This window comes from Galleria mellonella, unplaced genomic scaffold (genome assembly GCF_026898425.1).
Source record: "Galleria mellonella isolate WM207_F2 unplaced genomic scaffold, CSIRO_AGI_GalMel_v1 utg33, whole genome shotgun sequence".
NCBI classification, from domain to species: Eukaryota; Metazoa; Arthropoda; class Insecta; order Lepidoptera; family Pyralidae; genus Galleria; species Galleria mellonella.
Window position 1 is genome coordinate 4,159,988 of NW_026442079.1, and position 27,947 is coordinate 4,187,934.

The window sequence follows — 27,947 nt, forward strand, 5'->3', positions numbered from 1 at the left end:
GTTTTTATACGGATCTCATAAAATTTATATTAGACAGTAAAAAACCTGTAAAAAATCTTTGGCATTGTTATAATATTCTCTACTACTACGGTTCATCGACAAGCTTGAAATTGACAGCAAGTTTACATAAATATCAAATAGACAAGCAAGTTCTTATTTGTTAGTTTTTTTTTTTTTTTATTTTTGAGTACTTCTTTCCTTAAAAATCCACAAGTCGGGTGGGCCCGGCACTATACCTCCAATGGTACTTAAGATGTGCGCACCAGAGTTGGATCCAGTCCTCACGCGACTTTTTCGATTTGGTTACTCATCAGGAGAAGTTTCACACTTTTGTAAGACTGCTATAGTATATCCAATACCCAAAAAGGAAAACTAATTAGATTAGTCTAATAGCTAACTATTGCTATGGGACATAGCTATTACTTTCTTATTATCGAATGTTATGGTGTTCATCGTCAATTATCAACTCCGGTACCAAAAAGAGCACTGACTGATCGTTAACGTGATATATCGATGAACAGTGGCAGTCGAGTCGTAAGGAAAAAGTCCAAATTGCTAGGCTGGAAATTGTGAAAAGTGTTCGATCAGGTATGGTATAAAACTTTGCTTTCAAAACTACTTTCATTGGAGTATTTGCAAGATTGGGCAGTTTAGTGGCCAATTTTTCTCACCAGGCGAAACATTAAGGTCGTAGTCGACAGAACAAACTCAAATTTAAAACCTGTAAGCGCTGGTTAATTGCATGGCTGTGTACTATCTCTACGATTTTTTTTTTCTTTTGCATATCTACAACATATTGGAGTACAATAATGGATATCACTGATCTGTAACATATTACAGATCATTAATATCAAATGTGAAACGTCACGAATTATAGTATACGGAATACAATATAAACCAGTGAAGCAAAAAATTCAGGGGCACATACCAATGAGTGTCAGAACAGTCTTGTATTTAAAATTGAAACGTCGTTTGTTATATCACCTCAGTTTCAAAACACTCCTCTTGATTTAAGTTAAGCCTGAGGATCGTTTGCGTTGATATATCCAGAGGCGTCCAGTTTTGCGATCACTTAAAAAATTGGGAGTGCTTAATAGAATGAGACGGTATTTCACGCCGACGCATCATTTGTCGTTAACATCATCGTCATCATTTCAGCCATTATCCGTCCACTGTTGGACAATAAAAATGATAATAAATGGTGCATTGATAGTGGGTGCACATCCCACATGTGCAACCATAAAACTCTTTTAAACTCATAAAACTAATCTAAAATCAAATCAAATGGACGTCACTACAGCGTATCTTAATAGAGAGCTACTTAGAAAAATATGTAATGGGAATTATGGTTGACGAAAGTAGTCAAAATGACATTCTTTAATAAGGCTAAACAGATGCTAGAAGATATTAGAAATATTAAAGAAGAAAAGGTTTGCAAGCTTCATGAAGCTTTATACGGATTAATAATAATAATAATAATAGTCAGAAAATTCTTAGATATAGATGAGGATGAAGTAGCCACCCGACATACACAAACATAACCTTCCATTCAAACATACACACTGCACTTACTTGGTCACGTACCCGTAAGTGTAGTATAATTACCAGCGCTAAAAGCTGAGAAATAAACAATTCAATGTAAATAATAATAATAATATTTATTAGGTCAAAAATACATGTTTCAATTTTATATTTGTTCCCAAAACTTCACGCTAGGATTCCCTGTGTCGTGAAGTCTTGGGCCCTCTTCTACTTACAAAACTTATTAACTAATATATAAACTTTAGATACATAAACAATTTAGATTTATACACATTTTTACATATATATTTTGTTACATATATATATATACACATACACACATGCATATACATACACATACACACATACACACATACATACATACATATTTACACATAAATATAATGGTAATACATAAAAAATAAAACTTAAAGGAACGTATAACATCGGTAAGTACTTCATTCAAATTTCGATTCAAAGACAGTAGGGATGACAATGATTGGATAAAGTGATATGGGTTATAAATTCGTAAACTTGGCCAACCCAAAGCGATTTATAGTTGCTCGTGATGCGATATTTAATGAAAAAATAACAGAGTTCTATAGGTCGAGAAAATAAAAATCCTTTTAAATTTGGTCCAATAACATTAGATGTAGTGGCGGTTCCATGTGAAAATAAAATACTTCGAAATCTTGATAATATAATTATATGTGCCTATTGACATTACAAAGGTCACACAACAATTACACACAGAACCTGTACGCCAAGATGTTTCAAGCACAACAGACGTGGATGAGGTATTCCATGATTCTATTTGTACTGAACCAGGTGAAATTATGGTTGACTCTACAGAATCAGCTGAAAGAGATATAAATAATCAAAATAATATACAAGAGGTGGTGACTCAAGAAAGAAGATATCCATTGAGAGATAGACATTCGACTAGAGATCCAGATATGGTCTATAACTTTTATATGTCTGATGGTACTGACCTTGTGTCTGTACAAGATGCTGAACAATGTTCAGATAGAGAGCTGTGGCGAAAAGTCATGGAAGACGAATACTCAAAGGTACCATAGATGCGAGGCTCACTTTCAAGAAAAGCAAAAGCGAGTTAGTTGCTATGCAGATGCTGACTGGGGTATTAACGCTGATGGACATTCTTTTACTGGCTACACGTTAATTTATCCAAGTGGTAATTTCATGACAGGCTTGTAAACAACGGTGTGTAGCACTAAGGACTGCAGAGGCTGAATACATTGTGAACTGTTAAGCAGCTAAAGAAGTTTTCAACTAGCAATAATCGCACCTCGGGAGACCCTCATCGGTTACGATATTGCCACTGCGCAAAGTTCAGCTAAAGATGTTATGTTCATTAAAGATCTATATGGACAGTTAACTGGTCATGTAGGATTATTTTTAGTGACAAAGTGCCAGATTATTGATATATTCCCCGGTAATTGGTAAACGGTTTAAACACATAAATATTAAGTTTCATTATGTTAGAGAGTTAGCCGAAGGTAAGGACATTAAAGTTGAATATTGCGATACAGGCTCTATGCCTGCTGATGTTCTGACTAAATCCCTTGGTGCTATTAAACACAGTTATTGTGTACAACGCATGGGACTCCAGTGGGGGTGTTGAAGTAGGTTTTATGTGTTATGTTGGTCTCTGGAGCCCGCGCGTTGCTAGGTTACCTTTTTACTGTTACTTTCAATCTAAAGTTAAATAAAATATAATACGCTATATAGATTTCCCTTATTTTATTTCATCATAATTTATTACAAAACATAATAATTTGACGAAATTACAGAACAATTGTTTTTTTTCTATCGAGGCAATTTTGTTATATATGCTGGCAAACTATAAGAAAGAGACAGCATATTCACATTAGATCTCTTTCAACCGTCACGCATTTATAAATTTAATTAAAATTGCCCTGTAACGTTTGACGATAAGATTCAATTTTTTTTATATTCATTTTCGTGTGCGCTTCCAGAGTAATGTACTCTCTTCAATGTAATTCTTTGTCTTGTAGTCTTGTTGTCAACTAATGTCAATAAAATAAAGTCAACCAGGTCCAAGTGTCATGGTGGGATGTTGAAGACTAGAACTAGAAGACACATCATACTTAGTAACCAGAAAAGCAATAGTTTTCACTTTCATATTGTAATGTTATCTATAACTATAGTTGAACTTTTTAAATGCACCTACATTGTAATTTTTTTTAAACATAGGTTAATTTATACAGTTTTCACATTAGTTATTTATTATCCATAAGCTTGTGTTGTTTGATAGTTGAAAACATTGTGATATGTTGATAATAATGGCATATCGAGTTTTGTTAGTTTTTATTTATGCGATATGTGTAAAAACAGAGGAAGAAACATTAACCTCACGTATGTCCAAATCTGAGAGACTGAGCTTGAGGTGAGTATTGAATAAATACAATTATTCAGAAATAGGCGGAAATAAAATCTCAATAGATAAGGCTCGTAATGTAGATAGCATTTAATTTTTTTGCTTAACAAATAATACACTGTATGTTTATTTGCCACCTTCCTGATGTGACAAAAATATGGTGTGGTTTCCTGCAATATTAGAGGTTTCTAATAATAACAATGCTCTATAATTAATTACTTAGCATTATTTTATTCTATGGATACTGTTAATATTTGTTATATTCAGTCAGTAGGTGGATATAATTCTACATAATAAATGGAAGAAAACAGATTCAATGTAAAAATTTGGAATTAAACTAGCAATATTCACAGTCTTTCATTCCACTAATTCATCCATTGCTATTAATAGGTTTTTGACTGGAGAACGTCCATACAGAGCTTAGTTGCTCCAAAATGTATTTGCCTGACTTTGTTCTTACTGTATCAGGTTGCTACACACAGGGCTTTATTTCCAATTGATTACCTTTTTACCTATGTGGCTAGCCTACTATCACTTTAGCTTGCTAATTTCTTAGTATAGATCTTAACAAAAAATTTATGTGTTGTATCATTCTATCTGCAAACCTGAATCAAGTGAATATAACATTAATTTTTACACACTTTTTTCAAACTTACTTGCTTTTTCACCTGAGAAAATATATTTTATTTTCGGCATATATTAGTCTGATTTTCACAATTAAAATGTTATTTTAATTGATCACATTTATCTTACATTATACTTGGTACCAATAGAGAAATAGGCTAGCGGTACCCAAGTACTAGATTAGACTTCTCTAATTTATTGTATAGTATATAAGAGATTGGAATTAATATCCTGGTGGCAAAACAATGTATATGCTATGTCACAAGGTGACTACTAAGCTATATACTATACTATTATATACTGCCTTACATTACATCATAATTGTTTTATTTTCCTACTGATGTAGTCCCTGCAAAACTATGACTATAATTAAGAAATTGAAATGGTTAATTTACCAATTTGTAACATAACTATTTATGTAATATTATATTTGCTTCTCAGGGAGGAAGCTAGGCAAATGTTCTATCATGCATATGATGCATATATGGATAATGCATATCCTGCTGATGAGTTGATGCCTCTCAGTTGCAAAGGAAGATGGAGAGGCATTACACCAAGTCGTGGCGATATGGATGATGTTCTTGGCAAGTAAGTATACTACATTTACAATTATTGTAGTAAAAATTACACTCTATTTAGGGTATAAAATCTTCATCATAGGGGGATGGACTAATATCATAAATTTAAAAGTGAGTTTGTTTGTTTTTAATGTTAATAAACAACTAAATAGTTTTGTTTGTTATTTCTTGGCATCTTAATTGCTCAAATTATCATGATATTTGGGAGTACACATGGTATTAAAGATAGATCCCCAATGAGCAATATATCTCTGTTACTCAAATTAGTTGAGTGGATGGGTATATTTTTTTAAACAGGGAGCAAATGAGTATGTGGTACACTTGATGTTGAGTGATTACAGCCATTTATAAGCACCCACATATTTGTTTTAATATAGGAAGTATTAATAAATACATAACTGAATTAATATAATAAAATTGTACTTGAATCACTGACTTGAGTCACTGAATTACGTGTACATGAATGGACAAAAGGACTGAAATGTTATTATTTATAAAATGGAAGAATAATGATAATAAAGTCTTGTATTGTTTATTTTATACTAAAATTTAACTTTTATAAAAAAAAAAAACTTTATAATAAAAAAAATTGTGAAGTAAATTATGTATATTTTACAAGTTGCTTACACTGGATTCACACAGGTGTACAAATGAAGGAAATTAGACCAAATCCTTTCTTTTGCTTTACTTTTTTATATGATTTCTTTACCTAAATATTTCACTATTTTTCAAATAATTGCCTTCATATTAACCTTGTTCTGACAATTATAAATACAACAAAAATAATTAGCTAAGTAGGTACAGCAGTTCTGAAATGTTGCAGTTACATATATTCGGCGGTTTAAATAAGGTGTCATAATTTTTTTTTTGTATGAACTAAGATTATACATATATATTTATATTGACAAATTAAATTTTTTCAATTTTTTGTGTATTTATATAACTGAGAGCACCAGAAAAAATAAATGTTAATTTAAATAAAAAAGAATATCAGAACTGGACCCTTACATTCTAGTCAGTTGCTCAAGTTCATCTGCTTTGTCTTGATTATAAAAAGAGACTTTATTAAGTTTTCTGGCTTAATCTTATAAAAAAATATGGCTAATATGTTATTCATTAGCAAATGATAAATTTACTATAGTTTTGTTTTACAAACTCATGTTTGAATAGGTGATAACAATGATTAGTCACAAGGTCGCCTTCACAACACTAAAAGTTTGTTTTATTCATTTAAATTGATGATTTTTATTTTATAAAGAACTATTTACTTATATACGAACGAAAGAAAAAAAACTAATTCACTTTCAAATTTATAAAATTGGTAAGAATACATTTTGTATATTAATAATGTTGTTTACGATGACATATGTTTATCATATGATAAATATTACTTTGTTTTAAGACTAAAATAAATTGAACCCGCACCTCTTACTATGCGGGTGCCAAATGCCTTCCAATTTGTCAATCATGATTATGTATGCCCCTTAGCTTGACACTATTCCAGAGACGTATTATGTACTTATCTATGGATGATATTATCCACCTTGGGACTATTCAATTGGAGTGAGATCGACACAAACTCCTAAGAACTATGTTAGACTATAACATATGGTTATCTAAGAAAATATGTGCAGCTAAGTCTAAAGCGACCATATTACCATGTTGTAATAAAATATATTATGAATATGAAAGAAATTACATACTAATACTTATAAAATTAATATGAATTAACAGCACATCTGTCAATTCATATTAATTTTTTTAATGCTAATGTCTGCATGTCTCATCTCAAAATATTATAGATATCTTATTATTTGTCTATATGCTTTGAAAATCGCACTTCAATGTATATAGGCAATAACAGTAGGTCAATAAAACGGCGTAGATCGTGATGATATTGTTAGGCATTTATGTAACATAACATTTGTTAATATATTTTCAGCTTCTCTCTCACCCTTGTGGACAGTTTAGACACATTAGTAGTGATGGGCGACTTTTCCGAGTTCAATCACGCTATCAAACTCGTCATTAGAGACGTAACATTCGATCATGACATTGTGGTTTCGGTTTTTGAAACCAACATACGAATGCTTGGGTAAGATTAATTATATTTACATTAACAACAAGAACCATTATCTTATACAAATTGACTATAAATTTTTAAAATATAAGTATAAATAATGCACAATAAGAAATATGCATATAATTTAAATTTGACTGAAATATTTTTTCTGGTTATCTATTGTTCCGACATTACTTATACAACATTTTTTATTATTATTAAGTCTATATTTAATTGTACATAATTTAAGATCTTGTACATAAAATGAACACTGACTTCAATAATCGCCAAACCAGTTATTTTGATTTAAAAAACTAACTACTAAACTTATTTTGATAAAATCTCTATGGTTCTAATCTGGAAGTATATACTGTAAAATAAAAAAAACAATTTTCTAAATTTGTTTTTAAAAACAGAGTTCTGAGGTAACAAACTTAAAAAAAATATTGGAACTGTCTCCTGAAGTCGGTTAAAAAGATTATACAAAAAACGCAAAATAATATCAGGAAATCGAAATACTTAAAACTTTCCGCTATTTATCGAAGCGAAATGTAACGTCACATACTGCGCATCGGTTTTATCGGTTTCGATTTTCATGTGTAAATAGTGTTTGAGAGAATATTCGTTATAAATCGTGTTTTTCTAATGATTTTCATTAGCTGGTATTAAGTATTCCTATTGAGATTGGTAATCACCTACAACTGTGTCTGAAAATGGTTTACCGATTCAAAGTATTGAACAATCTACAAAAGTCCTTGCCACTCCATTGTCAAACTTGTGATACCATCGATGATGTGCATCATATTCTATTAGAGTGTCGTATTAACACGAAGAAAAGAGAAGAATTCATGCGCCACTTTAACTTAAATAAATTTAATGTTGGTTGGTTGGTTGTTTATTCAATCAATATTAGCTAAACCTAAACCAGAAAAATTTTAACATCTCTGTAAATTATTGATGCCCATTAATTCTTCTCTTTCTGATGAAATTTTCTAAATGCTTATTGTTTGCCCTAACTTGTTAGACAGGCTACTGGATATTTTTTATTACTATAAGATAATACATGAGTCAGGTACGTGATGGACGTAACAACTTTTGTCGGGTCAGAGTGTATATACAATAAATATCCATATATTAGAACCATATATTATGGCCGTGTGGTCCCGGCATAGAATAGGCCACCCCCTCCTTTCCCATGGATATCGTAAAAGGCGAATAAAAGAGGGCGAGAAATGGGCAGCAGCGTCCCTCTTAAAACATCTTTAAAGCCCTGACTGCGGTTGTCAATCCGCCTGCCAAGCGTGGCAGCTACTACTTAATAAATAATCGTTGGTAATTAAACTCTTCTACGTCTATATTATGATATTTTAAAATATTTACGTACTTTTATTTACGTTTACTAAAGTGTATACATCAAAGTTTGACATGAATTATTAAAATAATAGTCTTATTGCATCTAAGCACAAGACAGATCTATAAAAAAATTTTTAGTTGGTCTGTATAGCAATTAAACGTAAAAATCTATTCGAAATAACTGGAATGCCTATAATATATAATAAACACAGCACACGAGATCTTAGTCATCCAAAGCTTGACAAAATGGCGCCGTTTAAACTAATTGAATTTGTAAATGACAGTTAATAATGTTATTTTAATTTGGACATTTCCAAGAGTATTTACATGTTTTAGTATGTTATAACGATGTAAAGAATGAATAGAAAATATAAATATGTGCATGCATATTCCTTATTGCCTAGTTAACATGTCTGTAATTTATGCTATATTGGTGACCGCAATACAATAAATAATAAAATAGTAAATTGTATAATATAATAAGTAACTAATATGAAAGTATGAACGAGAGAAAAGTACTGAGTGGAAGATTATAAGTGAAGCAAATTTAAACATATTTTAAATTATGGCTGTAAAAGCGTGATTCTTTAAGATGTTTGTAGAATATTTAATAAATTAATTAATATCGTATTACACTATAAACACTATTTATTTTAGTGGTTTACTGTCAGCGCACGTTCTAGCAACGGCTTTAAGAATGGAAGTATCAGCACTGCATTGGTATAATGGCGAGTTGTTGAATATGGCGGAAGATTTAGGAAGAAGACTTCTACCAGCCTTTAATACATCCACAGGAATCCCTCACGGAAGAGTAATTATTTTATAGTTATTATTAAATCACCATAATAATAAACATATTAGTAATGTGTTTAATATTTGCGTAGATTAACATAATATTTTTTTATAATTAAACAATCCGATTAAATTTTTCAAACACCGACATAATTTTATTGCAGTCAGTACGTTCCACTCCAGTATGTATTTAAGTGTATGTATATAATATTATGAGCAATCAGATTGTCACATTCTATTTAGTTTTATTGTGAGTAGATTAGCATTATTATATAATATCCAAATAAATATAATTTTTCTATTATAAATATTTCCATTTTTTTTCTATTTAATACATGCCATTTGAAATAATAATAAATGAATTTATTTAGGTGAATCTTCGCCATGGTATCAGAGGGTTATCAGAGTCAAGAGAGACTTGCACTGCATGTGCAGGTACCATGATACTCGAAATGGCTGCGCTATCACGTCTTGTTGGCAACCCCATATATGAACAAAAAGCGCATAAAGCTATGGACAGATTGTGGAAAATCAGACACAGGTAAGTTAATACTTCTTAGTATTGTATGCTAAAGTCTGCAACCTACATTCGCGAGTAACCAAATCGAATCAACCCTTGACGACGCACATATGCATTGATTTTACTAAAACGACAAATGTCAATTATAAAAATGATATGGTATTCAAAAGCTTAAAATGTCAGCTTTAATTCAATATGATTATCATTGAAATCCATCAATTATTTCTTAAGTAAATGATGTCTGAACGTAAGAGTAGGAAAAATAGGAATTTAGGAAAAGAGTCTCGTATTTTGGAAATTAAACAAAAAATGGTAAAAATAAAAAATAAAATATTAAATCAATAATTCGTATTGCCCCTTCTAGTTCTTATTACAGCCTGCAGTCTGTTTTTCATTGATTTTATCAATTTTTTGACATTTTCTTAAGGAATGCCACTCTTCTAATAATGCTGCCTTTAGCTCGTCTACGCTTGAAGAGACTGGATTCCTGGCCCGAACTCTTAAGCTCGTTCCATAAGTGCTCGATGGGATTCGTATCTGGGCTGAGCGCAGGCCAGTCCATCGTGTGCAATTCGACCTCTTCAAGAAACTGCCGAGTGACTCGTGCCGTGTGACAGTGGGCATTGTCGTGCATTAACACAGTCTTCGCTGACAAACCCTGCGTAGGGCACGATGTCGATGATGTACCGATCAGCTGTTAACCCGCCCCCTCAGCCGCCCCCAGGCACCAAAACAAGCTCAGTTTTTCCCTCTAAGGAAATACCAGCCCACGTCATGCAGGAACTGCCGCCATACGCCACTGTTTCAGCAAAACAGGATTGGGAAAATCGTTCCCCCGGACGCCTGTAAACTCGGCCTCTCCTGTCACTGCCATGCAGACACATTCTGCACTCATCAGTAAACAGTACCGACCGCCAATGCGCAACGCTCCAATTGAGATGCTCTCGAGCAAATTGAAGGCGCGCTTGTCGGTGGCTTGCAATCAATTTGAGCCACCCCTCGTACACGTCTCAGTTCCTGCTGCACATCAACACCCGTAAGGTGTCGATTGCGCAGCGAGGTTGAGACAATGAAGCAGTCGTCTCTCTTTGAAGTGCACCGGTAGCGGTGATTCTTCAGCTTTCGAATGACATATCATTTTTATAATTGACATTTGTTCTTTTAGTAAAATCAATGCATATGTGCACCGTCAAGGGTTGAGTCGATTTGGTTGCTCGCGAGTGTCTATTATTATGGTAGGACTAGCCCCTAAATAAGGTGCATAGACATAACATAAAAGCGTATTACGCGTTCCTGAAATTAGTTTTAAATATAAGGAAGCTTTGCTCATGAAATAAATTTTTATGTTTTTACAAACAAAATAATTTAATGAAATAAATACCTGTTTGTAATTATTGTTGATGTAGTTCTGGAGAATTCTGTTATAATTAATATATGATTTCAATATTATGAAGGCAGTATCAATCGTCTTATTATACAATAGATATTAATTTAACAGATGGACGTAACAACGAGCGACACACAGAACTATTCTTTACAAAAGATAAACCTCACAACTTGAAAAATAGTACCAGCATTTTTAATATTTTATCTTAATGTAGCTCTCTAATGTATTTTTAAATAGAATGATAATACTAATTTCTACGGCGCTTAACCTTAATTGGAATGTATATTACATTAGTTTATTGACCCAAACAAACTTCAAATTTCCTAGATCTAGACAACGATAATTTCATAACTGCTTATTACATTTCCAGAACATCAGATCTTATGGGTACAGTTATAAATATTCACTCTGGGGATTGGGTTCGCAAGGACTCTGGAGTGGGTGCGGGAATCGATTCTTACTACGAATATTGTCTAAAAGCTTATATACTTCTTGGAGACGAAAAGTACTTAGCCAGGTTTAACAGACATTACAATGCAGTCATGAAGTACATCAGCAGAGGTCCAGTAATGTTGGCAGTTCACATGCACAGGTAATGTTATTAATATTAGTTATAATGATCATGTTTTTAATAGACATTTTAAAAGTATCATCCAGTACGGCTTCGAGTATTCTATATTTTTTGGTTGTATATTAAACATTGATCAATTTTGAATTAAAACTAACATTTGTTTATTATATTTATAGTAGTAACAAAACATTTTTAGTTTTTAAATGGTTTGTAAATTCCTATTATGTGTTCATGAATGGCATTCACACAGTATAATCGTAAACGTATCCAATAGGAATTTATATAGAAATACGTATTTGTAAAGCTTAAGTGGCAGTGGAAGGCACATTATATGTTATATAAAAAAAGTTGTTTTGTCTATGATCATAGGCCACACTTGCAATCGCGCAACTTTATGGACGCCTTGCTAGCATTCTGGCCTGGCCTCCAGGTTCTCCTCGGCGACGTGCGCCCTGCTGTCGAAACACATGAAATGCTGTATCAAGTCATGCAGAGACACACATTCATACCAGAAGCGTTCACATCAGACTTTCAGGTATTTAATAATTATCTATTTGGTAGTGTAGCAGTATAGTATTTTTTTTTAATGGATAACCATGGATTGATAACGCCGCCTGCGCTATTGCAGTGGAACCGCATGAAGGTCGACCTGATAGGGAATCGGTCTGATACTGCCTCACACTGATATCTGCGGGTTCGATCTCTGCACAATACAATAATTTGGATTCTTGTATGCCTGTTTATTTTTGCCTGTGTTTTTCTATATATGTACACATTAAAAAAAAAGGTATAACTATTTTGATGCCCTTCGTCTAGGGCATTTATTTTTATTATCCAATCAATTTTCAAGTTCCTCGCCCAAAAGTTATTATTATTTTATTTCGAGAAAATTAATCGAAAGATAAAACGTAATAATTTAATTATACCATCGTTATCTATCAGGAATTATTTCTATAATAATAATATTGTTACCCATATAAAAATCTGATTTATAATACAATTTAATAAAGCAGTAGGTAAGATATTCATTTGGGTACATAAATTTTTTTCTTAATTTTAAATTTACCTTAATGAAAGTTGCTTAAATAATTAATAGGCAAATCTCTTTAAATTAATGATTAATTAGATATATTGGTTAGTAGACTTAGGCTGTGCAAAATGAGAAATTTTGTCTAACAGAAGCACATAGAAGCTTCCCTTAGACAAAATTAGTATTTTCTAAGGTTCATTGGGGTCAACATCCTCTACGGCCAGAGTTCCTAGAATCTACATATTTCCTTCACCGAGCTACAGGCGACGATCATTATCTTAACGTCGGCAAAACTGTTTTGAAAGCATTACAACAATATACCAGAGTTCCTTGTGGGTATGCCGCCGTGAACGACGTGAGGACTCGGCTGCATGAAGACAGGATGGACTCGTTCGTTCTCGCTGAGACTTTCAAATACCTGTATATGCTTTTTGGAGAAGATAAAGATTTGCCCGTGAAATTAGAAGATTACGTTTTGACTACGGAAGCTCATTTTTTGCCACTGTCTTTAGCAACGTCGGGCCGGAATACGTCATATTTCACTCTCAAAATTGATGATGAAGATGAAGATAAATATAGAAAGTGAGTATTTTGGTACCGTAATATCTTGTGCGATGGGTTTAAAAAAAGTAGATTTAAAATAAGTAGATTAAAAGTAATACTGTGTATTATTGTTTACAGCAATGGTAACAAACAGCTTCACTGCATATACAAATTATGTTTGTTCTTGTTAAAATACGAAACTTCGAAATTTATCTATGCAAAACGTTACGAAAGTGGCTCGAGTTAAAGTTGTATGTAAGGATACGAGTGTAAACTATTACTAAAAGTAAACAAAGAGCTGCTTACTTTTATAGTGAGCTAGTGTGAATGTCAATATCAATTACGCCTGATGACGTTATATCAAAATCGGTTGCTTATCTAAATATCTGAATTTTAGCTGATTAAAGAAATATTATAATCTACTGATTATAATTTATTTAGTAGTAGATTATAATGATTATTAATAAATTATGAAGTCCGTTTAAAGTTTACACATTAAACTTTAAACGGATTTCACATTATTTATTCATACTACTCATTGTCATTGCACGAATACTATTTAATAAAAACATTATATAAAAATAGAGCTGTTAACAATTTAAAACGTACTACAAGGAGATTGTCTATAAAAGGTGTCTAAATGGGATACAACATAAATACACACAGAGATGAACCTCTGCAACACTAGTGTGTCTGCCGCCGAACATCTGTTTACTTGGTTATATGTTGATTTACAGAGTGGGATACAGCAATCAAATTACAGATATATAGCATAGCAACACACCGTAGACTGTGGTACCATGGGTATCACAGTCTACGGTGCTGTTCATGTCTTTAGGCGACGGTAACGTTTCCATAACGTTTCCTGAGGGGTCAGTTGGATTGCCATTTGCAGTTACATAGAAAAAATGAATAGACACAAGGCATATTCATTTACTTCAGAACGTGTCCAAACACGGCATCGCTGATCGCTGAGAAGGTCCGACAGCCGCTACGTCAGTTGCTGGGGTCGACGGCGGCGCGCCCCCCGGCCCGTCTGCGTCCTCTTAACGACCCTCGTCAGATACACGCCCTTTCCGATATGGGTATATCTGTCCTTACGTTGCCAGATGGAAGAGTACAATTACTCTATACTACTTCGACGGTAAGCTTAAAAGTTTATTATAATTCCTTCAGGAGCTTGTACCGCGGAGACTTTATTTACAACCAACTAAAATGAAGAAGTATTAAATTTAACTGTGTTCATTTTTAATATTTATAATTTAGCTCGCAAATTAATATAAACTGATTTTGATGATTACCTATTAAAACTTTTACTCTACACGTTGGTTCCATGTTTGATACTAATTTTAAAAAATTTATGATTGTATTTTACAAGAAGTAACCTGTGGAATGCAATCTTAAAATTATTGCAATTTTTACTATATTTTTGTGAATACAGACGATTATTTAGATCCACTTGATAAACTGGTGATTAAATCTTAGACTAGACTAGAGTACTAGCACTTTAAGTGTATAATTGTTTATGTTTTAGTTGTAATTGTTATTGATATGCGACAAACAAATATTTTTCTTTCTTTAATTAATCTTTACCTATAAAATTGAACAAAATAGCATTGATACCCAATATTTTTTGTGCCCTCTATGTTGCTGAGAAGTTTTATTATCTTATTTATACTATTGAAAATGGTATACAAGCTGCTAGATCAGTTGACGCTTGCTTATAAAGCGCTTATATAAAGTGAAATAGAAAAATCGAGTCAAACAAAAGTTTTCTAATTCTGTCATTTTGGTTATTTATGGTGTTATTTTTCAGGCTAAATCAGCAAAAGATGCAGCAGAAGGTTTAACGTTCATGCGCGAAATGTCCAAGTGGAATTCCTTGAGCGATATAGAAAATGGTGTAGTACCTGCGGGCGTGAAAGTGAATGATAAAATACTCCCTGCTGGGCCCGGACACTTCGGGAAAGATATTACAGGAGATGACCGCCATTCAGGTACCATTGCACTGGCTACGCCAAAGGATGCCTGTACTACAATATTAAACACAGCTGAGGTCGAAGGAAAATTCGCTATTGCCAGGCGAGGTCACTGTACTTTTGCACAAAAAGTTCGCAACATGCAGGCCGCCAACGTAAAACTTGCAATCATAATTGATAACGTGCCAGATTCAACGCAAGAAAATACCGCATTATTCGCGATGTCCGGTGACGGGAAAGATGATATCGAGATCCCAGCCGTGTTTTTGTTCTCGCAGGAGGGTCAATATTTATTAGACACATACAGTAATAACCCTGAAATTGTAGTCACCGTCGGTGAACTAAAATCTTTAAAAAGACAATATGAAAATATTTGCGAGGATGGCAACTGTGATTCGGTACTCGACTCCCCTGACGTGCCTACGGACAAGGAAAATTTTGATCATTTAAAGAAAGTGCTAAGTCAGTTAGTCACACAGTTCGAGTTAACACTTTCAAATGAAGAACAAGCAATCCAAAGGACTTGTAGTGAGGAGTCTGAGGATGTTTACGTATCAAAAGATAAATTTGTGAGCAATGATAACCAGGTGGAGGGCCCACCAAATGTTTGTGCGATAAAAAATGAACAAAAAAAAGCTGTAATAAAGAAAATAGAGTCATTAATAAAGGAACCGGGCGAGTTTTGACATCACTCTTGTTATGATTGTAAATAATATAAACATTGTATAATACTACCAGTAATATTTTTTTTCTTAGTAAGCGTATTTAGTAAATAATTTTAAGATTTATTTTTCTCAGAAATAGTAATATAAATATATAACTTAGATGGATAATTAAATCATTAACAGTGTATTATTATCCTTAAAGCTTTATTTAATTGTATGAAACAAAATTAAAACAATATATTTTATAAAAAAATATTACTGATATATAATTATATATAGTCAATGCCTTACTTAAAAGTATATTACGTTTATGTTAATTATATTTATTTTGTTAAAAAAAAATAAAACAAATTGTTTACTAAATACGCCATGTAAGAAAAATCGGAATATATAAATATGTATAATAAAGTGTACATATTGGATATAAGAAAAATTAATAAATTTTGTGCCTTTTATTGTTTGTTACTGGGTTTATTTAGTTCATAACTTTATAAAATATGGAAATAACATGTTACCTATGTTTTCAATTACCCACAAAATGTGAATCCATAATCATTTATTTGTAATTTTGTAATCTTGCTAAATATTGCAAAAAATCGCATTAGATTTGTGTATATGTGTATACGTTTATGACATAAATTATGTACATAAAATTAATGCAATTTCCTGAAATATTTATTTATAAAAATTAAGAGTATTTTTTTCAATGAGCTGTGTGTAAATAGACTAATTATTGTAAGTAAAAGTTCAAAACGTGTTCCATTTTTCCGGCTGGCCAGATAAACCATTGATTATGGGAGAATCCCTAAACATATTTTACATAGTTTAATAATAAAAAAATATGAACGAATTTATATAATTTTATTTTAATAAGTAGTCGTATTAAATCATTGCATGCTTAAATAACATTTAAAATAATTATATAATTATTTTAAATGTAATATAAACAAAGATCAATAGTTGAGTTGTATTGCTCTATGTATATTATATCTGACGTATATTTTTACATAAAAAAGTATCACAAAAGTAACAAATCATTATAAAAGTATACATGTTACATGTAGGACGATTTGAGAGCAGATTTCAGCCGTCGAGGCGCCTCGGGACTATAGTCTGGCGCGGGAACAGGCGGCTGCCAAACATCACGGTCGCGTTGCCATTGAGAGATACCGTTCATAGGCGAGCTTGTAAGGTTTGATTCTTCCAAGTAAGAAAACGGTCGAGGCGTCATCGTCAACGACTGGTTTGAGTACGTACGATCGAACGCAGTGCTGTAAAAAGATGTCATAATATCAGTTTTGTCCGAGTCTTAAGTGGTTCATTTCACAATTAATTCTAAATTAGGAAGCATTAGTGATAATCTTCATTATGAGTGGCCACAATAGAACATATAAAATTGCATGCTTTTTTTATAACACAGGGGGGCAAACGAGCATGCGGCTCACCTAATAGTAAGTGACTACCGTTACCCATGATCACCCACTACATCAAAGGCATTGCAGATGTGCTGCTAGCCTTTTAAAAAGGAATATGCTCTTGAAGGATATGATGTCGTATCAGTTCGGAAATACTGCTGCTGGAAGTTGATTGCAAAGAGTGGTAGTGCGTCGAAGAAATTGCCTTGAAAAGCGCACGGTGGAAGATCGCCACTTGTCCAGATGGTTGGGATAGAACTTTAGTTTAAGGCGGATTGTATGGTGGTGAAAGTCAGCAGCGGGTATCAATCTGAATAATCCTCAGAGCACTCCCCATGATAAATTCGGTAGAAGATGCACAGAGATGCAACATCTCTATGCAATTTCAGTGGTTCGAGTTGAACAGTAAGGTGCTGATCATTAATAATTCGTGCCGCTCGACTTTGAATGCGGTCTAACGGAAGGAGCTTGTATTGTAACGCTCCCGCCCATAGGTGATTGTATTCCACATGTAGTATTCCATATGTAGCCCTAATTTGAGCTTTATTCAATTTCAACTAGTGTTCATGAAATACCGTCTCACTCTATTTTTTTTTATGGGTGATAATGTAATAGTAACCCCACCCGCGCTATTGGTATACACCAGCGGGGCACCAGTGAAGGATGATAGATGAGGATGAAGTAGGTCAGTTAGCCCATCGTGATGAATTCAAAAAGAATTGTTTACGATGGTTTCCAGGGTGAACCATGTGGAGGTCGACCTGATAGGGCATATTGCTAGCAATGGGGTTGTCAAACTCCATTGCTAACAATCCCTTTCCCTCCATCTCACTTTGTTAGACATTCCTAACTTTTTGGAAGCCATCTTAGCCTTTTCAACATATATATGTATATCAACGCCAAGGACTCCTAGATTCGACTTATTATCAAGGGAAGTGCACTGCAACTAAGGAGATACGACAAACTGCGTCTTTTTTGCGGTGAACGCGCAGACTTGTGTCTTCTGAGGGTTGAATTGGACAATTGTGTTGGCCTCAGCTCAAAACTTGATCGAGTGAATTTTGGATTTCAGATACAAGTGAAAATTGGCGACCAAACTGTATAATCTTGCAAGCAACCCAAACGAAGGTAGTTTTGAAATCAGCGCTTTATGCTACATCCTATCAAAGGCTTTCGCAATATCCAGACTAACAACTAAGGTCTCTCCCTTATTCTGGACTGCCACTGCCCATCGGTGTGTTAAATAAACCAAAAGATCACTGGCCAAGCGCCCCTGTCGAAAGCCGTACTGGCGGTTACAGATCAGGTTCTAGGTACCGGAGCAGTTGATGGTTAATGATAGATTCTATGACTTTTGAAAATAAGGTAGTGAGAGCTATAGGCCTATAGTTAGCTAACTATAGGCCATAGGATCTGAGCGATTTTTCTTTTTAGAGATAGGATGTACCAGGGTAATCTTCCAAATCTTAAAAAAAAGGACTATACCTATAAGCAACAGAGCCGAAAAAGACGCGTAAGAAGCCAACTCTGGTGCGCACGTCCTAAGTACAAAAAGAGGAATACCATCGCGCCCACTCGACTTATGGATTTCAAGAGAGAGAAGTGCTCTACGCATTGTGCTTTGCATGAATTTAATATCAGGCATAGAGCTCTTACAACACGGGATGGTCAGCGGTGGTTTCTTCCCGTCATCCAACGTCGAGTTTGATGCAAAGAAGGATACAAGTAGATCGGATCAGAAGGACCAGCAGTGAAGGCGAATAGTCCACCACATCAGGTATTCGCGTAGGCGAGGAAACAAGCTGCGTCAGACTATAAGCCAAAGCAAGGTCATGAACAGATCTTCCCGCATAGTCGGTTGTACGCGAACCAAGCCATTTGGCACGGTGGGCATTAAAGTCCCCTAGAATTACGACTTCAGCTGAAGCAACCAGTTCGAGCAGGGAATCTGTAGACATTTGGGCGTGCTAAATGAGTTGGTCGATTTCGATGATATCGCTGTGGGACCTGTATAGGCATGCATAGATGCGAGAATGGTCATTGCAGTCTACACGCAGCCATTGAATGGACAGGTCCGTAACTTCAAGTGTTCCAAGGTGGCGACAAAGTGGGTCCTCTCTGACATACGTGCATACGCCGGCACGCGAAACAAAACGTTCTAGCTTATAGCCTAAGTAGGTAAGGTATAAGGTTTCGTTTGGAAAGGATATCTGTGTCTCCGTGAGAAAGAGCAATGCCGACCGCGCTATTTCTAGGTGATGGTGGATAGCACCCACGTTGGAGTGTTGCAGAAGCTTAGTTTTGGAACAGAAGTAGAGTTTTGGAACCAAATTTTGCCCCCCCCCCCCTCATTCGGAATTCGCAGGGCAGCTCGAGCGTAGTTGCTCGAGGGAGGATTCTCCTGCAACATGGTTACTGGTACCTCCCTGGAGTATATTATTTTTTCTAAATGCCACTGCTATGGTAGTATTAAAAGATGAGGGACCGGGTTGGGGGAAGGATTTTAGGATTAGGAAAGGAATGAGTATATGATGGGCTTCCGGACTCCCTCATTCACCATACGGAATGTGGTTGCACAAAATGTGCGGCCACTCAGCGTCTGTATTTTGTGAGGGTGGTACTTCCCCGGTCGAGCCGGCCCATTCATGCTGCAATGCCATACAGGATTACAGCGTGGTTCTACCACAGTAAATGCTATAATCATGTCCGTGTTCTACAAATATGGTTACAAACTTTTACATTTTTAATATCAATAGAATATAATACTTACTTCATGTAATCTGATCGTGGAGTGTCACGATTTGGACTGCGATGTTCTTCATCATTAACGAATAAAGGGTTTGTATGATTGCTGTAAATTTAAAGTTATATGTATTATTTATTATATCGGCCGTTAACTGTCCGCTGCTGAACATTGTCCTTCCCAATAGTAGAGGACGAGGAGGGGCTTCAGTAATTTATACGCTTGTTCACATTTATGTTTTTGATGAGATTCGCTTTTACCCGATGTTTAATATAAACAGATTTGAATAAATTTAAAACTATTATTTCTTTCAAGGAATAATACAGATTACAAAGATTAATAATATGTATACATACATAAAAAAAATATTATAAGAACTTACAAACAGTGCGTAAATCTATAGATTCGTGGCCAGACAGATTAAAAGCCTGTATAAAAGCCAAAGGTGTCCATATCGAATAGAATACTATTTTAATTTTTACTGAGACTTTAATAAATATGTAGGTATAAATTTTGCTTTTTCATTTGTAACAGAACTTATGGCCGAATTAGGGAGAATGAGTAACCTTATCCCTAAATGTCGATATTCTGCAGGTAATAAACAAACAAACTCACTTTCTATATCTGTAATGTGAGTAGGGTTGTTTTGAAATACTGACAGATAACTTCGGTACAAACAGTATTAATGAGAAGGAGGCACTCAAATCGACTGTATTGTTTGTGTACTACTTTGTGTTTATCTTACAAATCCCCCAACTTCTTTATTCCATATACTATTCCAAATTTTATAATACATGTATATTAAAAGTAACTTACTTTTTGTAAGACAAGAACATTGTTTCAGGTTGTTGTTGCGGTGGATCTTCATTACCCTTTTGTTGCCTGTAATTCAAACTTTAGTTTTTCTTTTTACATAAATCAGTAAGTATAAAGTAAATCTGACCCGTTTCTTTTTTATATGGGCTATCTAATTTAAAAAAAAAAATACTGTAGAAATCATAATACGGTTTTTATTAACCTGATTTAATTTATAAATTTATGTACATATTTTATATATTTATATTAGCCAACCTGTTAAGTCGGAAAAAGCATGTTTAGAAATGATTTATCACGTATGCTGCTTAAATAGTTTTTTTCACATCTGCTGGTATTCTATGCATAATACTTGCATATTATATGTATAAAATATAATGGGCATATATTTACAGTACAAAATATATCTGTCAAGTCCCTAGTTTCCATTATATACCTAAGCTTTCTTTTGTACAATATTACTTAGTTGGAGCTATATAAAATGACCAATAGTTTATGTATTTTAAATAATGATTGTAGGTTATCACCTATCATCATCATATCAGCCGTTAACTTTCTAATGCTGAACAAAGACCATAAGACTAGTTTTGCCAATGCTGCCACGCTTGGCAGACGGGTTGGAAACTGCAGTTAGGTTTTTGTGATGTTTTAAGAGGGACGCTACTGCCCATCTTTGATTCTAAGGGTTTTAAAACTTATTCATTTTTTATACATTTAGTACATATAATTTTATATATAGGTATATATAATTAAAAAACGATAATATAATGAACTTCTTATTGTACTCATTCTGAAAGGGGGGAAAGGGATTGTTAGTAATAAGGTCTAACTGACCCATTGCCGGCAATACACCCTATCAGGTCGACCTCCACGTGGTTCCCCCTAGAAACCATTGTGGTTAATTCTAGTGGAATACGTCACGGTGGGCTGACTGACCTGCTTTCATCCTCACCTATCACATTTCACTGGTGTATACCGCCAGCGTATACCGATAGTGCAGGCGGGATTACTATTCTATTATCACCGCTAAAAAAACTCATTCTGAAAACAATCGGAAGAAATTGAAACAATTGTCAGTTACTAATAAGTAATGTAGTTCTTTAATTTCCTGTTTTTCCTACTATGTTCTATTTTGTGAGGGTGTTTGGATATTTGTGACTCATTCATGCGAAAACTACTAAACAAATGTAAATAAAATTTGGTACATGTATAGTTTATATCCCAACTTAACTCATAGAATATTCTAACTAAGCTTTATTTACTGAAACACGCAGGCTATGCAGTAGAATACAGCAAGATAATCATATGTAAATACTAGCTGTATCCCGTGACTGCGTACCTCAGTACAGTATAAATTGTTCTATATCCCATGTTTTAAATCCGTTCAACTGTTTAAGTATGATCGAGTAAGAAAAATACAAACTTCATAAACTTTCACATTTATAAGTTGGCTTTGCATGAAATTTCTCAAGTTTCTCAAGTCAAGAAAATAAACAATAACGTTTTAAAATTTACAAATACTTACTCAAATGCATGTAGAGCGCCCATTTTATGAAAAGCATGCTGAAAAAGAACACGTACGTATATAAAATGGTTATTGTGCTTACAAATTATAGTACTTAATGTTCTAAAAACTAGAATTTGCTAGTATAATAATACAAAAGAAATCCTAGTCAACTTTAACTGGATAATATATAGATCATAGCTGCTGCTGCTAAAATGCATCGATTGAGAAATGCTAATGCTATACCTCAATATTTGGTGTGTTAGGTACCTGCTTCTTATAAATAACCAATATTATGTTGCTTTTTTTGTTGTTGTATTTTATCACAGAAAAAAATTGAGAACTTGATCTTCATTTCATGATAAGTTGTACAAAAGTCGATTGCTTGGGTACCTCTGTCCCATTCGTATTTCAACTGTGAAGCAGTTGTGTTTGTATGGCTGTGTTTCAGTTTGAAGGGTGGGATATGGCGTGAATTTACTGGGTACAGAGGTATAACACTTGAGTCCTCAGGAATGGCAACGCATGGGGGGTATCATGGGCGAAACTGTATACTCTGTTATGTCCATGGTACTGCTTATATCTATAGGCGACGGTTACCATTTTTCATCAGGTGGGCCGTCAGCTTGTTTGTCATTCTAAATCGTATAAAAAAAAGCTAATTAATATGATAATCGCTATTATCCTGTCTATTCTTTCATTATACCTTAAATAAGATATAATAAGTTTCAACATAAATAAAAGTATAAAAATATAGGTACTTACTATGTTACTCTTTGAATGTTTTCTGTGTTCGACTAAATAGAATATAATTAAGATGAGAAACAAGATATTGATGCCGTGGTAAACGAATCCTTTTAATGATATCGCCATTAGCAACAAAGAGCCAAGACTTAACAACTGCTGCGTATAGGTGTTCAAGATATGCTCAATCTGTAAAAAAATCTTTAATTATTTGGTACTAATTATAAGTAACTTAACTATATATTGTTTGAATTGTAAGAATGACTTATCTGTACTTAAAAAGTCGTTTGTTCTGCATGACTGATTATCAACGTACATGCAAAACTACTAAGTGTAATAACTTTAAATTTGGAACGTAGATTTATATATGAACCAAGAAAGGATTTCTGAAAATTTGAACTGAAAGAGAAACACAACATCGAGCGTGCAAAGCCGCGGTAACAGATTTTTTTATACAACTTAGAATGGTAAACAAGCTTATGGCCTACCTGATAGAAAGTGGTAACCGTCGACTATAGACATGAAAAATACCATAGACAACAGAATATATTGTGTCGCCCATAATATCATTCTTGAAGACTAAGATGTTATGCCTCTGTTCCCTGTCATTTCATTACCATATCACACCCTTCAAAGTGAAACACAGGCGTGCAAACACAACTGCTTCACGGAATACGAATAGGATAGAGGTACTTTTTTTCAATGGATGATAATGAAATGGTATGGCCTGCGCTAACGGCATACGCTGGCGGGGCAGTTGGAGTGGAGTTTGTTCAGAGCATAATGCGTGCTTCTCATGTCTAAATTGCTTTCTATTTAAGTTTAGTTATAATTATAATAGTAGATAACCTGTTTAGATTTTATGGGATTGACATGTTAAAAATATAAAGATCCCAAATTAAACGTAGATTAAAAAAATACAATTGACGGTATTCACGTATTTATTATAGATATTCATTATAGAGAATATATATATATATATATATATATATATATATATATATATATATATATATATATATATATATATATATATATATATATATATATATATATATATATACATAATAGACAACGACATATTAGATAACATATAATATACATTATATATATATATATATATAAAATCTCTGGAGTAATAAATAGTAAGAATGATCTCACCGATTCTGCGTTGAGTTCATTTATGGTGGTATAATCCATTCCAAATAATGTAGCTGTGACCAGATCCACGACCAGTGATATTACGGATACTATGATATATGTGTATCCAGCTACTTGTACGTACTGTGACATTTTCTTTACATTTAGAACTGAAAACATAAACATGCTAGTATGAATATTTCTATCTTTATGCCAAGTCTCTTAGGTACAGTGTAGACATAGCATCATCCAATCTCTTGATACCTGATCCTCTTTTATTGATTAACATAAATAGTGCTCCCATCTGACAACTAACAGTGGAACGAAGCTTGCTTCAGGTAAGGAAACACGGTCTACTACATAATGTGGACTTTTTATTTTACCATTCCGCGTATAAAGGAACATTTGCCATTAATATGAGCATGAATAAATGACGATTAGTAAATATATAGAATCCTGACTAATATTGTACCTAAATATTTGTAAATACTTTTGAATGTGTGTTACTTAATCAGAGTTAAACAGTTGAATAGATTTGAATGAAATTTTGAATTCAGATGGAGCATCTTCTAAAAAAACACATATGATACTTTTTATCATAATTCACGGTAAACAAGCGATTGGCCATATGGTTAAGGTTAGGGTAAACATATAATTAATATTATTTTGATAAAGTCAAATATTTAACTGAACTGAAATGGTTACTGAACCATTGTATAGGTACTTATTTGCTGATGAAATCATACTACATACCTGTGATACAAATTATGGCTGTTATTAAATTGAGGATACTGAAAATCAAAATTAGAGCCACTAATATGAAAACGGTCTGTTCTTTGATAACATTTTCAATTAATAAGGCATGATGGCAATTTTCCTCTGAAACACAAAAATCGCTAAAATTGAGCATTGGTAGCTGGGTACACGTTTTGAACTATTGATTAAACAGTAGTTACAGACACCTGCATAGACAAGTATCTACATATCTATTCAGAAATTAAAGATAATACGCATACTTTTAAAAGCCACAATACTAGTTATCATAAATTAAATTACTTTTAATCATACATAGATTACGTGAAATTTTTACACCGGCATTAGTTGAGTGAAAGTATAAGCGAAAATGGGAATTATTGTTGAGGAACAAAACTAATGGGTGATGAAAACAAAATTGTTCTATGTAATGGACAGATTTGGTTTAGCAGGAAACCGACTTTTAAAAGCGTCTTATTCTAAACATATAAACATATATCCAAAGCATATTTGTCTATATAAATTTTATATTAGTTAATATTGTTAACAGACTTCGGAAAGAAGGAGGTTCTCAATTAGGTTATATAATTGTTTAGTTTCTTACCTCATAACTCTATCAGTTGTAAACTGATGGCAAATTCCTTTTTATCTGAAATGGCTTATAGATTGAAACAATAGAAATTTATTAAAATCAGTTCAGTGGCTTAGTTTTTAAATTAAAATAACTAATTTTGTCACGATTGAAGTTGTTTTATTTTTGTGGAACACAATTATTAATAAATATTGTGATAGATAGATATAATTACCTATTTATAAAAAAAAAAAACATTCTGTTCAGTTGACAAATATTTATACTTATAAATAACTGGAGACTTATTTATATTATTTCCGCCTTTAATGTATTAACTTCTTATAGATAGCATAATAGATAACATAAATAATAGATAGTATCTATCTATTGCCATGAGTTCGAATATGACCAACATTGTTTTATGTGCCACTAATTCCAGATTCTTTGAGGTGGTGATAGACTAGCCTGCTGCTTTGGATTTCATTATATTGAAAATGTCAGCCATGTAACGTTTACCACAATGATAATAGTAGTCATAGTAGAGCATATTGCCTCTGACTACAGAACTAGTAGGATTGTGTCATATAAGATTGCTTATTTATTAACTTATTACCTCAAGTGACTCATCAGAATACTCTCAATCCTAGAATACATAATGGTATACTTTGCTACTAATCGGTTTACATATGTATTTACTTGTGTTTAATTGTATCCACGACTTTACGTTGTAGTCTAAATATTCCAAATTAATTTATAGACACGATGTTAATATTAGATACCTACTATTTTGTTATTAGATATTATTTGATACTAGGGCAGTGGAACCAAAACTTAAGCTAATTTTCAAATAATAGATTATTTACAATCTATTTTTCTGTTACAAGTTTTATATGCAACAGAAGTTTTAACTGAAGTAAAATTTCAGTTGTATTTCCCATATTGTGAATATGGATTTGAAAAATCGCCCCGTTCATCTATAAGTCAAAATATATAATTTTTTTAAAAATATCTTTTTTATAAAAAGCTATTTATTAAGCTTTAATTAATATGAGTCAATTCTTAAGTATATTTATTTTTATTAAAAAATATAGACAACCAAAATCTGTGAAAAAGTGATTCAAGCTTAAATGTTCGTGGTCGTTCGTGGTTCGGGGTCGTGTAATTATTGGTTCCACCACACTACTGTAGACTTTATGGAACATCCAAAAGAAATCTATATTACACCTACATGATTTCATTAAAATGTAGATTCACATTGCATCTTATGACTCGAATCATCGTTTCTAATAAAAGACGCGTTAAGTAGGTATGTGTAAAATATTATTTAAATCCGTTCAGCTTAGGTTATTTCCGTATGATTTTATAATTCTGTTTAACCCAGCCTCACGAATATAGATAATGGTATATAGAAATTAAAATAATGAATATAATAAAATAATAAAACTTACGCTTAAAGTAAACTCGAAGAAATAATTCTATAAAATAGTACTTATATGAGGAAGATAATATACCAGCATTACAGTTGATGTGGTAATATATAGCTAATGCGCATAGCACTATATACACGATGGCACTTGTCTGAGAAGTAATAAAAAGTTATCCTTCAATAAAACTAATAATATATAGGTATATATACCTACATAAATAAAGATCGCATCATTTCAGATCAGCTGCACGCACCTACTTGACTAATTATTATTTTGTTGTGTTTGTAACGGTCAGGATAAGATTTGTGCTACAAAAATTACAAAGTAACTAGTATTTAATAAAGTTCACTATAAATATGTGATAAGTAAAAAATGTTTATTCGTTTGTTTACATTATTCAACATTATTGGCAAAAAAGGTTATAATCCTTAAATCTAATAAAATAACATTAGGAAACATTCACTCATAAGCAAATATAACAATAATACTGTAATAAGAATCATTTCAATTGAAACTCATAGATACCATCTACAACTATTGATCACCGCTAAAATATAACGAAGAACACAAATCAATAAAGTGCTTATACTGATATAGATATATATAGGTTTGTTGTACTTACAATTGTCAATCCACAGGATAGTCGAAGGGTTAAAGCTAGATTCGATGCTATTTTTTTATTAAAATTTTTATCCATCTTTTAACGTTATCTTTTAACATTTACTAGCGTTCAAATGAAAATATGTCATACCTACTTATTGTACGATTATGAAATGACTGCTATTAGTAT

The 27,947-nt window shown here is 33.0% G+C and overlaps 2 protein-coding genes and 1 non-coding gene across 4 annotated transcripts; 1 reads left to right on the plus strand and 2 right to left on the minus strand.

Annotated features, from left to right (window-relative positions):
- Positions 1–2,796: 2,796 nt before the first annotated feature.
- On the minus strand, positions 2,797–2,875 carry LOC113521747 (U4 spliceosomal RNA). Its single transcript, XR_003402378.2, has one exon. It is a non-coding gene; the product is annotated as a U4 spliceosomal RNA (small nuclear RNA).
- A 595-nt stretch (positions 2,876–3,470) lies between these two features.
- On the plus strand, positions 3,471–16,897 carry LOC113520246 (ER degradation-enhancing alpha-mannosidase-like protein 3). Its single transcript, XM_026905523.3, has 10 exons — positions 3,471–3,952; positions 5,009–5,155; positions 7,088–7,240; positions 9,218–9,371; positions 9,724–9,893; positions 11,630–11,851; positions 12,200–12,365; positions 13,054–13,442; positions 14,346–14,547; positions 15,220–16,897. The coding sequence occupies exons 1-10, from the start codon at positions 3,837–3,839 to the stop codon at positions 16,066–16,068; spliced, it is 2,568 nt and encodes an 855-aa protein (XP_026761324.1). The 5' UTR covers positions 3,471–3,836; the 3' UTR covers positions 16,069–16,897.
- On the minus strand, positions 16,892–27,947 carry LOC113520815 (uncharacterized). Of its 2 annotated transcripts, none has more exons than XM_031911391.2 (9): positions 27,780–27,947; positions 27,179–27,308; positions 25,160–25,285; positions 24,428–24,576; positions 23,288–23,455; positions 22,544–22,581; positions 21,022–21,099; positions 20,233–20,313; positions 16,892–17,318 (listed from the first exon to the last, which is right to left on the minus strand). In XM_031911391.2, exons 1-9 carry the CDS (start codon positions 27,852–27,854, stop codon positions 17,102–17,104), a joined length of 1,062 nt encoding a protein of 353 aa, XP_031767251.2. In that variant the 5' UTR covers positions 27,855–27,947; the 3' UTR covers positions 16,892–17,101. The 2 variants fall into 2 exon arrangements, with proteins under 2 accessions (XP_031767251.2, XP_026762026.2); XM_026906225.3 differs by having other exon boundaries at positions 21,022–21,087; positions 27,780–27,945.